This window comes from Python bivittatus, unplaced genomic scaffold (assembly GCF_059951505.1).
Source record: "Python bivittatus isolate LINGU-HERP-01145 unplaced genomic scaffold, Pbiv_v1 ctg000070_np1212, whole genome shotgun sequence".
Lineage (NCBI taxonomy): Eukaryota > Metazoa > Chordata > Lepidosauria > Squamata > Pythonidae > Python > Python bivittatus.
The window spans coordinates 42855733-42868712 of NW_028277034.1; the positions used below are offsets into that span (position 1 = coordinate 42855733).

A 12980-nucleotide genomic window follows, 5' to 3' on the forward strand; every position below is an offset into this window, starting at 1 on the left:
CAACAGAACAATATGAGCTCATCAAAGAGTATGTGCTCTACACACACACATACCCACACACACACACACATACTTACAAACAAATTGGAGTTCAACTGTATTTTAAAAGACTGGTAGAAAGAAGAATTTTGCCCGATGCTTTACATTTAAACTTAACTTTAAATTAAAGACATTTAAATAAGGAGAGTGCTTCAAGGCAAACAAAGAACACATCACCGGTCACTGATCACCTCATTTCAAAAGTAGGCTCCAGGGAAAGAGGCTGGTAATGCATGAAAAGTATGCACACAGGAAAAATACAATGCATCAAATATTATTGGGCTAGGTGGGTATGGTTCTTATTTCATTCTCCATCTTGGCACATTCCAGCAAGCTATCCAAGGCTTGTTGATGTATCAGCTTGTTCGGTTGCTGTTAATTGTTGTTCTGTTCTTAAATGATGGCTGTCTGGATTTTCATGTCAGCCCAGGTTTGAAGCAGGAAGAGCAAATCTGATTTGGACAGCTGCCTTAGGCTGTCTGACAGATTGCAAACTCCCTGAATTCTGTTCACATGCATAAAACAGTAATGGTCTTAAATCTGAAGCTTACTATAAATCACAAAATATATAAAAAAATGATTAAAAAAAAAACCAATGATGTGTTAGAAACTTGTTATGAGTTTTCTGATATTGTGATACTTTCCTTCGGGTTTTGAATGTGCTGCCAGTCTTTTAATAGCCAAGAACCTGTGGCCTTACCGCAGAGTTGCCCGTTTGGGGCTTGAAAAATAGATTCCCTGCAGCTTAATGTCTGGGGTGCATGTCAACAATAGGTAGATCTTTAAAAATTCTTTAGGCAAAGTGTATGTAGCCACCCAAACTTATACATACAAATGCATACACTGACCCACAGAGACTCAAATAAATAAAATATGCATACAATTTGAAAGTATCAGAACACAGTTACTTTGATGTCTTTTCCATATCACGGAGCTTCTGTTCTTAAATTATTTCCTTTAAGAAGCGGGCAAGCTGTATATCAGTCATGTCACCATTTCCAATTTATTTTCTTTAATATTTGGTTACTTTTAAAAGTAAAGCTTCAGTATGGAAAAAAGAAATAAAGCTTCTTTTATGAACAGGTGCCCCGCTGAATAAATTAGCACTGAAAAGAGTGCTAAATGGCTCTTTTGATTAAATTTGCCTTGATTGTCTAGTTACAAACAATGTGTTATTTTGCTTGCCCACAAGAAAGACAGACACATAGACAGAGAGTAAGGAAACAGTTATGAGTAAAGCCTTGAATATATTTCCCTTCTAAAACCATGGGGTAGAGCATCTGATTTCAAATTAACTTGTAAAACTATAGTAAATATCTGTAGGAGATGATAGAAATATGTGGGGTAGTTAATGTCTTTATACCTTTGTGTCCCAATCCCTTTTTTTCCCCTAGCTGCTCCTGATTCAGATGATGTAGCTCTCTACGTTGGCATTGTGATAGCTGTGATTGTGTGCCTGGCTATTTCGGTAACTGTTGCATTATTCATCTACCGGAAGAACCACCGGGACTTTGAGTCAGATATTATAGATTCCTCAGCACTAAATGGTGGATTTCAGCCTGTAAATATAAAAGCTGCAAGACAAGGTTTGTTTCCAGTCATCGTTAACAAAATTTAGAGATATGCCATAAAGCAGATTTCCCCAACTAAGTGCCCTCTAGATAAATTCATCTAGAATTCCCAGCTATAAAAGTAGTCTGCAGAGGCTACTGTCAGTTGGCCCTCTCCTTCATCCATCCTTTTTTTTTTTTTTTGGAAAACTCATTACTTTTCCTTCCCTCTTGGCCAATCTAAACTGTACTTTGATCAGGGACTCTCCATCAATTATATGTTCTGTATAGGATTCAAAGATAAAATAATTTGGGAGGTGAAATGCAGCTCCTTCCAGCTTCTTTTCTATTTGACCTTGCAGTGCCAAGTTGACTTCCATTAATTTGGTCCATAGATTTATTTTAAATAAGTTCATTTTCTAGAGAGCTACATCAGACACCTGCGGTTGGTCATTTTTCAGCATTTGTTTTCGAGAAGAAAGATCTTCCATGAAGATCAGTGAGATCCATTCAGTTCAGCCATGCAATGACTACATTCTTCTATGCGGCAGAGGAAAAAAAAAGTAGGACATCAATACATGAACAATAAGAAATGTCAAAGGAATAAGAAAGTTATAAAAAGTCCAGAGTATTTTGATTCTATTGATTTCCCCCAGAAGTGAAAATGTGGTTTTCGTGTAATAATAAGGAGATAGTTTGCTATTGTCTTCTGGGATTTTTTCCTACTTTCTTACTAATCTAGAATCTTGGGATGTTCTAATGGTCCCTCTTCCAAGTACTAAGAAAGAATCTGCTTAATTTTCTCACTTCCAATTCCTCCAATTTATTTTCATCATCGTTGGCGCTTCTCATTTCCCTCTTCTGTGTGAGGAGAGTCCCATCCCATGTCTATCCAGTGTAAGTTTTATAAGATGGAAGATGCAAAAAAAAAAAAAAAAGGACCTACAGTATATCTGCTCATTGTCCATTTCAACAGGAGGAAAGCTATATGATTAAAGTCTTCAAAGACATCAAAGTCATGGAGGGCTACAGGATAGTCAGCATGCTTTCCAATGATTAAAACCTAAAAAAACACATTTTGGAGAAGAAGATAAAACCTTTTTTAGAGGATAAAACCTTAGAACCTTTTTTCTGACATGCTTCTGCTCTCCTTCAAAAATTCATTATGGCTCTGCAACACATTTGTCATGGAAAGTTCTGACTTGCAAATGGGGCACTCCAACCTCAAAATGAGACATTCCACAAGTTCTGGAACTTTTTCCAACCTTGAAACACTCTATTTCACAACTGTTTTTTCAAGTCAGAAAAAATGAATGAATTAAATTCATTCTGTCTATTGTATCCTGAAATAATATCACCCCAAATAGGTGATATAGGAGGGAATAGCATATGATTGTCTTGATTGAAAAAAAACTGATCCTTATGCTGCATCATCTCAGAAGTATTTGTGGGACTGGCATTTAAAAAAATGAAAGTAAGAACTAGAAGAGGAATTTACTTGGTAAAGTTACTATTTTTTTAGTTTTTTTTTAAGAAATGACTTTTTTAAAAGCAAAATTAAATGAAGCTGAAAATAAATACAACCAGAGTTTTGCCCAGTGCAGAAGGTTAATACAGCTGCAGTAACCTGTCAAAGATTCACTTAAATCGATCCTGAAAAGGTGCATAAGCAACAATTCATCCCTAGTTCAGAATAAGAGCATATGATTTCAAGGTTCTATGCAATTCTCTTTTCTTTTCTTTTCTTTTCTTTTCTTTTCTTTTCTTTTCTTTTCTTTTCTTTTCCCCTTTAATACAACAGATTCATATTTTCAGTCAGCATCTTGTAAAACTATTCCAGAAAAGTTTGCTGTGCTGAGTTTGTGGATCAGACTTTAATTGTTAAGATTAGTTGTTAATTACAGATATCTATTCACCACTTCCTTTGTCCTCACTCCAGCCCAATCTTTACTCATTATCCCATAATTGTTATGATTTTAAAAGAAAAAAAATGCTGCTACATTTACTTTTCTAGTAAAGAAATGCAGTGGAACATGACACTATCAAGCACACTGGCTCTATGGCTAAAATAGGCTGAGGTGAGACTGGGTATAATCAGGTTCAAAAACACAATTATGAATATTGAACTAATAATAATTGTTGATTTCACAATTCAAATCTAGGATATTTTGTCATGAACTTGGTAATCATCTATTTTTAGATGACAAATTGTGATCCATGAACAGAAAATAAATTGTTCTCTACAATCTCTGTTCAACACACTGATGCTTTTGAAATTTTTAAATTTCAGATATTCTTGTCAATCAAAAGGATAAGAATCCTTTCCATTTTCATCTACTTATCCAGCATTAGCTTACAACAAAACCTCAGATTCACTTTTTTCTGTCACTTTAATGACCTTCTCTTGCCTTTATCTTGTTCATGGGTTTTCTCTTTCTTCCTATAAAAGAGAGATTTTAAATCAGCGTAAGTTATACAATGTTCCTTTTTTTCTTGTTGTCTGGACCACATCTTATTAGAAAAATCCTGCCACAGTTGGCCAGCTTTAAGTATTTTATCATGGTGGATGTTATCCTATGGACTCTTACATTCATTGTTAAAACTCTGTTGCTGAACTTCAAATCTTGCAGCGGCTGGTTCCATCATTTCTGTGAGAAATGAATCCAGGGTCACTGCCTTTTATGTATAAGCACAAAATGAAACAGTGTTTGCCATCTTGCCCATTTTGACCTCCTACCCCTGTCACTTGTACCCACCAGAGTATACTTTCCCCAGATATATGACCAATTTGGTGCCTATCATTCCTAAAATATGCCTGCCAAAATCCAGAAATGCATATATTTTCACCTCCTTCCATTCCAAAGAGACTAGATTAGAAAGCCATAAAATCATAAAATTCATTCTAAATGGTCCCACACTTCACACCTTTTAACTCTGGTCCAGCAGTTCCCAGACCAGCTCACTTCTTCTTCTTGGTTGTCACTTCCATCATCTCCTTATCAATTCAGCTTATAATTTATGTCATTTCTTCACTCTTGGTGCTCTGGAACTTTGTGGCAACTGGTAGAATTGTTTTCATCATCCATTCAGAGCATAAAGTGCATAGGTATAAACATCAATTCCACAATGGAAAGAACATTTTCCATTGCAATGGGCAGCAAATTATTTATGCAGTAATCAAGACACTTGAACTGGTCTTGAACTGAGTGAATTAATGAGATCTCTGACTACTGGCCTATGGCTATTTGATAGCTGTTTATATTTTCCCTACCTCTGGCTTCATCCACTCTGGAGCTGGTTTCTCTTTGTCTTTTCTGAGCTCTGCTGCAGCAGCTTTTCTTCATTCTGCCATACTCAGTTATCGAGTATCTTTACTTAGTGGAGAAATCAGTGCACTCTAGCTTGTAAAGAGTACTTCATCAGACCACATCTACTGCACATAAACACAATAGACTGACTGGAAGAGACACATTGTGGGTCCCATCAGATTTCAGCTCTATAAACTTCTGAAGAAAGGAACCTTCATATCATAGAACTCCAGTTCTGCCCGCTTCTGTAACACATACAGTCTTTTATATAAACAAACAAGTGAGAACTTGATCCTGAACCTGGCTACACTTGGGTTGCTCTCTATATTTGTTGTATCAGTTGGAAAATCTTTCTAATCATAGTCTGCCTCCCAAGTTCTTGAAATCTTCTAGAAACCATTCTCAGGAGAACCCCACTGTTCCAATACAACTGAACACTTAGTCCTCTAGTGATTTTCAGCCCACAGATGTAAGTGTACTACAGTTGCTCAAACTTAAAGCCGCCAAGTACTCTACCAGGCAGGTGATAATTTCTGCCTATGGGACTAGTGAGACTGATGTGCTATAACAGGATGCTTCCTATATTGTGTGGCATAAGGACAAGGTTGTCCTCCAGCTTGATTAATCTTCTACAAAATAGTTTCCACTTTTCAAAGATTCAGGATATAGTACTTTTCACATCCTTTCCCAGCTCTATTATCCTCCTGGGGATTTATTTTCATTGCCTATATGTTAGGCCTTTACAATCTCCTACATCCATTTTCTGCCATTCTGACATTGCAGCAGCTTTCCTGTCTCTTCCCAACATTTCTGTCAATTTTGCTGATCAGTTTGTTGGCCTGCCACTCCCATGCAATGTCAAAAGTCATTCCGCCAAAGCCATTGGGATCTCTGCTGCCCTTTCTGGAAAAATTCTCCAGAACTGCAGGTTGATCTACCCCATCAACCTTTGTGAGATGTTATTGTCACTTCCAGAATTTAATCTGCTTCTGTTAGAGCCATGTTTTCTTCCATCCTATGTTAGGACCACTTAACCTTGCTCTTCACCCATCAGCATGATGCACAGAAATCATCTGGAAAAACATCAGGTTGTTTACCTGTAGCTCTGAATCTTCATGTGTGAAATACCTTAGTATGACTGCACAAATTATTGATATTTATATGACATTTCAAATACTTTCAGATTTCAGATTATATGACATTTCAAATATTTTCATATTTCAGGTTCTGTAGCCAAACCCTAGACTTCAGTAATGAATTAGTGAACCTTTCTTGACTACAGAGAAATTACTGTTTTTCTGTAGTTTATGGGCATAATACATTATTTTTTTTAACTGAATATCTTCAAAGTTGCCCTAGAGGCCAGGTTGATTATGGAACTCCATAATCAAGAGTTCCATTCACATCACATCTATTGCATGCCAGTTGGGGAATGCTGTTGTTAAGACTGTAGCTTCTTAATTTTAATGTTACATTTTTTCCCCTTCTTTTAAACAGATCTCCTAGCTGTACCTCCTGACCTTACTTCTGCAGCAGCTATGTATAGGGGCCCTGTCTATGCCTTGCATGACGTCTCTGATAAAATCCCAATGACCAACTCTCCAATTCTGGATCCACTGCCCAACTTGAAGATCAAGGTTTACAATAATTCGGGTGCAGTCACACCCCAGGATGATCTGTCCGATTTTTCATCCAAACTCTCTCCACAGATTACTCAATCCCTACTGGATAATGAAACATTAAACATTAAAAACCAGAGTCTTGCACGACAAACAGATCCATCGTGCACTGCCTTTGGAACTTTCAATTCTCTTGGAGGTCATCTGATTGTACCTAATTCAGGTAAATTATTATTTACAGGCATTTGCTTTTAAAGAACATTTCGCAGGTATTTCCAGAGTTATTGGTGTGTGTTTTTTTCCCCTCCAGCAAAGGTTTGGGTCATTATAGAAATCTGTATCCTCTGCATTTAAACCAGAGAGATCTTTTTCTCCCATTTGGTTTTACTTGGCTATTATACATATTCTTCTCACTAACTTTGGCCTTCTGAAGCAGAAACATGCAGAACTCTGAGTCATTGCCATCAGACAGACCTTCTAGCATCAACTTATTTGAAGTGGGATTCTGAGCCCTTGGCTTTTTCTTTCATATAGTACAAAGAAAAAAGAGTAAAGAGTGAGAAAACCTTGAAGTTTAAGGCAAAAAGGGTTCTGTTGTCGCTTGACATAGAAAGAACAAACTAATTAGAATTTTTAAAAAATCAGTTCCAAATTTTATTTTTCATCCAGCGCAGTAAGAAGGGAGATATTTACAATACAACAGTTCTTTCTCTCTGCATTTACAACCTCAGAATTTATTTATTTATATTTTAAAGATAAATGAACTATTTGGAGGTCAAATAGGAAAAAAACACAAAGTAGAAAATCTTTTATTTCTTCCAGGATTATAAGGACCCTTTGCAGATGTTCTAATAAACTTGTCTGCATGTGGAGTTCTGTCTTCTCATAACAAGAGCTGTTATGACACAGAACAGTGTAATCTTAGTTGGGCTGAAGTCCCCACCAGACTTTGGGCAGCACTGGGGACTACCCCACACAAGAGGATTTTAGAAGGGGATGGTGGGGAGTATTCAGTGTATTATTACCACTGTTAATTAATTTGCTAATTTAGCTGCTGAGGCCACATAATAGTCTGCATATACAAAGCATGGGAGGGCAAGACCAAAAGGCCAGGGGTGGAGGTGAGGGAGTTTGTTACTAACAGGCAACAGAATCTGGGTGGCCATAAGGAGAGCACCCAACCACTAGCAATCTCTCTGCATGTTTAGCTGTCTGTGTCAGAGCTTGTAAACATTCTCATAAGTGATTAGGGACGAGGGGATACCGCATCATTCTTCTCTCATCACATGGATGTTCTTCATACCATTTAGAATAACTGGAAAGGAAGGTTACATATTGACCAGTGGAAATGTGCTTGGTTCCTGAACTAACAAGGTTGCTCACCAGTGGAAATTTTATCATCTCTGCCTGTCTCTCCCTAAAGGCTTTTCCTCCCTAAAGGAAAGGATCAGGGCAGGGATTCTAGACCTAGTTGAGGGATTTTGACAATACATTTAATTTTGTAGCTGCTGAATCTTAAATTATTACAATTTTATTGCATTTTGACAGCATACTTTTACAGGCTGTATTTTAAGTTGTAATCCAATAAATATTCTAAGCTGCTGGCAATACAAAGGGTAATGAATGTTCCCCATTCTGTATCCAAACTTATATTAGTTCAAAAGACTTAAGTGCATCTAAATGGTGAATAATGGCCAGATAAAACTGATATCCTCAGGAACATGAAAGAGACTTCTGTTGTTTCACGAGCAATGTTTCATTGCCCTTTTTTTCCAAGTTTCATTAAATAAGGATTGCCAAGAAAAATGATCCCATTACTACTGTTTGGAATAGTGAATGTAACTCTTGGCTTTCTTCCTCATTTTTACAATGTAGGCAGCGTGCAACCATCTGCTCATTCCTTAAATAAAAGAAAAAGGAGTTTCAGACTCCTAGAATGCAGAAGGCAAGCGTCGAGGCACCAACAAGTCATAAAACTGCTAGGTAGAAGCACCAAGATGGCTGTAAAACATTCTTTTTCTGTTTCAGGAGTCTGGGTAGAAATCTGTCATTCTCCAAAAGCTTATTGCTCAAAGGTTGAACTGCCTCCCCCTTCTCTTTTATTTGCTTCTGCCTCTCTTTTTTTGTCATCTTGTTCTATAGGAGTAAGTTTGCTGATTCCTGCCGGGGCGATTCCCCAAGGGAGAGTTTATGAAATGTATGTGACAGTTCAACGAAAGGAGAACATGAGGTAAAAGAGGCTCTGCTTCTGCTGCGTTTGCTTGAGTGCTAGTTTCAGGGAGGAGGCAGACCGTGCTAACATAACCTTCTGATCAGCATGTCTATTTGGATTAAGGCAAGCCTAAAAAGCTGCTGAGGCCACGTAATGGTTTGCAAGCAAACTGAGAAGGATCGCTGAGGAAATGATCTAACCAAAGGTCTCGCCTCTATGGTCTGAGTCAGGAGCAAGTGATGAAATCTTTCACTCTAGCTATTGCTCACTTTGAGCTGCTTAATTGGTATTTATGAGCAGTCTCAAAATAAGGAAGGAAAGTCACAGCTATAAGGGTACCATTCCACAGGCCAGGCCAAGGGAGGGGATGGCATGGAATGGGATTCCCCACCCTTCAAACTTTATATTCTGCATGTCAGTCCCTTCCACACAGGTAGTCCCCAGTTACCAATGGTAATTGGAACTGGAATTTCCGTTGCTAAGTGATGTGGTCGTGAAGTGCAACCTCATGTCACCACATCACTTAGAGACAGCAATCCTGACACTCCTGTCATTACGCAAGGATCACAGGTCCTTCCTGCCATTATGTAAGGATTACAGGTTATTAAGTGAGTCCCAGCTCGCTTGCAAGCAGGCTGCCGGGCAGGTAAGTGGCTGCTGCTGGGCAGGGGAGAGCGTAAGCCACTTACTGGACTGACTTGTGACCTTCCCTGCTGGCTTCCCCATTGACTTTGCTTGTGGGAAGCTGGCAGGGAAGGTCACAAATGGTGATCACATGACCACAGGATGCTGCAACCATGGTTGCCAGGTGCCCAGATCGTGACCATTTGACTGTGGGGGTGCAAGGACAGCAGGAATTTCGAGGACCAGTGATAAGTACCATCATTCAGTGCCATAGTAACTTTGAATGGTTGCTGAATGAGTGGTCATTAAACAAGGACTACTGAAGGTGATGTGTATTTTGCATATTTCCTATCCTGTTTTGCAGTATTAAGTACAAAACCCTGCATTCTGATCATTTCAGCTTTCACTTATTTTCTCCAGTGACAGCCTCCGTTCTATACTTGGCTGCAGCTAGCTACACTTCTATAATCTGATCATCTGTCCTCTATCCCTAAACTAATTGCTTCAGAAAATCAATTATAAGAGAAATATTTCACTGATATTTTGGAAATAGGGAATGATAACAAAGGTCTGACTGTATTATTTGCTTTTTATTTCATAAAGTACTACTATTCCCTCCATTTTTCATAAGCCTAAATTCCAGCGCAGCTCAAATTTTACAATAAATGCTGCCCCTATCTCCTTTACAGGAAATGCTGGTTTTATTCAGTCCTCATCTAGCAGGTCATTACAACTACAATATCTTCCCACTCCACCCCATCTCCCAAATGTACGTTGACACAAATACACTGTTTATTGTCTGTATCAACTTGGTATAAAGACTAGGGATCACAGCCTTTCCCTTTACAACAGAAATTTGTTCCAAGTTTTAGTGCATCTATCCTTTCCTACTGAAGCTTTATACTTCATAAGTGAGCTGCTGTTGCCTTATCAGTCTTTATTAGAAAGACTGATCAGTCAGAAATTAGAAAATTAGAGTCGATTCACGTAATGCACCAAGCCATGGTTTGTTTAACCATGGACTACTGAATAAACCAGCACTGGCCGTTTGCACAACATGCCAAGCTGAAGCTACCAGATCTGGCTGCAAAAATCCAAGTACAAAATGGTAGTGAAGAGCCAGTATTTTCTATGCCTCTTTGCTTTCATATAGAGGTTGTCCAGATTTTTTTTAAGCCCAGATATGCCAGGACAAGCTAAAATCAAACAAATGACATTACTTGTGTGTAACTTCAGCTTTTTTATTCATTTTTAAATATGAAGTTAGGATGAGAGAAACCAAGTAATAGAATTACAAGATGTGGAACCTATAGGACAGACTAGATGTTACTGAAGCCGTGAAACTGGGAACTAAAGCATTTTAAAAAATAAAGATATTTTTAAAAATCTCCCTGCCATCTCCTGTTCTTAGGGTTGACCAATCAGAGCACTGTGGAGTATGAATATTGTAGTAAAACATTAGCAGGGATCTATCTGGCAGTCTAGTTTATTTTCTATGTTAAATCCCAACATTTGGGGGGGGGGGAAGAATGACAAAAGATGATACCTTATTGTAGCTAGAAACCCCAATATTGGTCACCAGAATATTATCAGCATGGACCAGCATGAAATGGTCCAGCACATTTGCATGATTTTACCAGACCTCTTTTGAAACTAAACGAAAAGAGATCCCATTTAGTCATTATCTTCCTGTTGCTCTATCATTTCTACTTCAAGAAGGAAAGCAAGGTGTAAACTTCCACATTTGCTTCCCTCCTCTTTTCTGTAATGAGAGATTAAATAAAAACACCAGTTTAGCATTTAGCTTTAAAGAAACAAACACTTGCCCTTCAGATGAAAATCACAGCTATGATGTTAACATGGTTACTGCCTCTTAAAAAAGGATATAGTAGAATTGCAAAAGAGTAATCCAAAGGATTAGGGGCTTAAGTAGCTCCCCTAGATGGAAAGAGTAGAGGGGTTTGGAGTTTTTTTCACTTGGAGTGAGGATAATATGGGCAGAAGGGAGGGTTTTTTTCTTTCATAATATTGGAACTCAGGGTCATCCATTGAAACTAAATGCAGAAAAATTCAGGAATAATACAACAGGTTCTTTTTCCTAATTTTTACGACAGATCATAATGAAATAAAAAATAAACAGTGGCATTATAACACATAGGGGTTTGTTTTGTTTTGTTCTTTTTTATCTTGTTCTTGTTTTGTATTCTCGTTTTTCATTTTCATTTTGTATTATTATATTGATGTTTTAACGGGTCGCTTATGCAAGATGGGTAGTCATATAAATTGAGTAAAATAACTTTAAACAATAAATGATATTGTTAAATATGGAATTTGCTGCCATCGGGTATGATGATAATCAATTTAGAAGGTTTTAAAAAGATTCATGGTAAGTCAGGCTATTACTCTTAATGGCAAAGTCTACTTCCTTAGGGGAAGAGAATTACATCCAGAATATATACTTGGAATTCCACCTTGGAATTCCAGGGACATTAGCTAGATTGGGAAGTTTTTAAGAAGACTTAGGAAAAGGCAGGGACAAACCATTTTCATAACACTGTCAAAAAAGCATTGATGGTTTACTTAGTGTCTGGTAATGAATATTCCTCTGTGTAGAAACAACATATAATGGCTCATTATGCTAAATCTTCAGGACCTGATCTGAAGATGTGTTTACATTGCTTTCATGAAATGCACGTGTTCTTCCTCAACGTTACATAATCCTGCTTTGCTGTTTTCAAAAAATACAGTTTGTGACAAGGACAATCCTACAAGTTCAGTGTGACTTCTCTGCTATCTCAGTAAGACTATAGTCATTTGTCTGAAAGAGTATCTGAAATATGCTGAGGTTTAGGACCTTTCTGAATGCATCTTTTGGCCACAGTAGATCAGATAGATCCAGAAGGCTTTTCTTATGTGCTTCCTTATGTTTATGGACAATACTGGACATACACATGTATTTTCTTGGCCAAAATTATGTGAGTGACAATTTATGGAAGACTCAAGCGGATAATTAATATCAGCTAAACTAAGCTTTGTTCTAGTTATTAAGACACATAACAACGGTTCCCGTTGTGAAATATCTTCGTCTTTTTTTAGTTCTTACATAACATGTTGATTTTGCTATGATCTAATATTGGTGCAATTTGTTTTTGCCACTTACAATAATCTGGCATTGTTCTTTCAGAAAAATACTTGTTATAAGGAAAAGCACTAATTTTTTTTTAAAAAATACTGAATCTAGCATATGGCATTTCTGGGCAAAAGAAAGAAGTGCAAATGTAGGATTGACGGAGGCTGCCCAAAACATTTTTGATCATGCCAATTTGGAGGAGACAATGCATTTGTATAAACATTTGCATAAAGCAAAACTTCAGTGAAATACCAAAAGTTTTAAATTTGCAAAATACTCAACATGTCCGGAAGGATAACCATCTGCTCCTGCAGTTATTCATCTCCATTCTTTCACTCTACATTCTTCTTTCTTACTTTAAATTGTGTGTTAATCAAAGTATAATATTTCATTCCAGCAAACCAAATCATTGGCACAATGACAAAGAGGACACAATTGAAATAATGAAATCTGTATGTCACTTAGAATTATATATACTATAAACTTGTGCAAGCATAC

At 37.4% G+C, this 12980-nt stretch overlaps 1 protein-coding gene across 1 annotated transcript in view; it reads left to right on the top strand.

Moving 5' to 3' along the window:
* The window catches only part of UNC5C (unc-5 netrin receptor C), a 341537-nt gene that overhangs the window by 292802 nt on the left and 35755 nt on the right, over positions 1–12980 (top strand). Inside the window, exons 9-11 of the mRNA XM_088133037.1 lie at positions 1434–1625; positions 6395–6739; positions 8659–8746. Coding sequence (XP_087989163.1) covers positions 1434–1625; positions 6395–6739; positions 8659–8746 — 625 coding nt within the window. The remainder of the gene's footprint in view (positions 1–1433; positions 1626–6394; positions 6740–8658; positions 8747–12980) is intronic.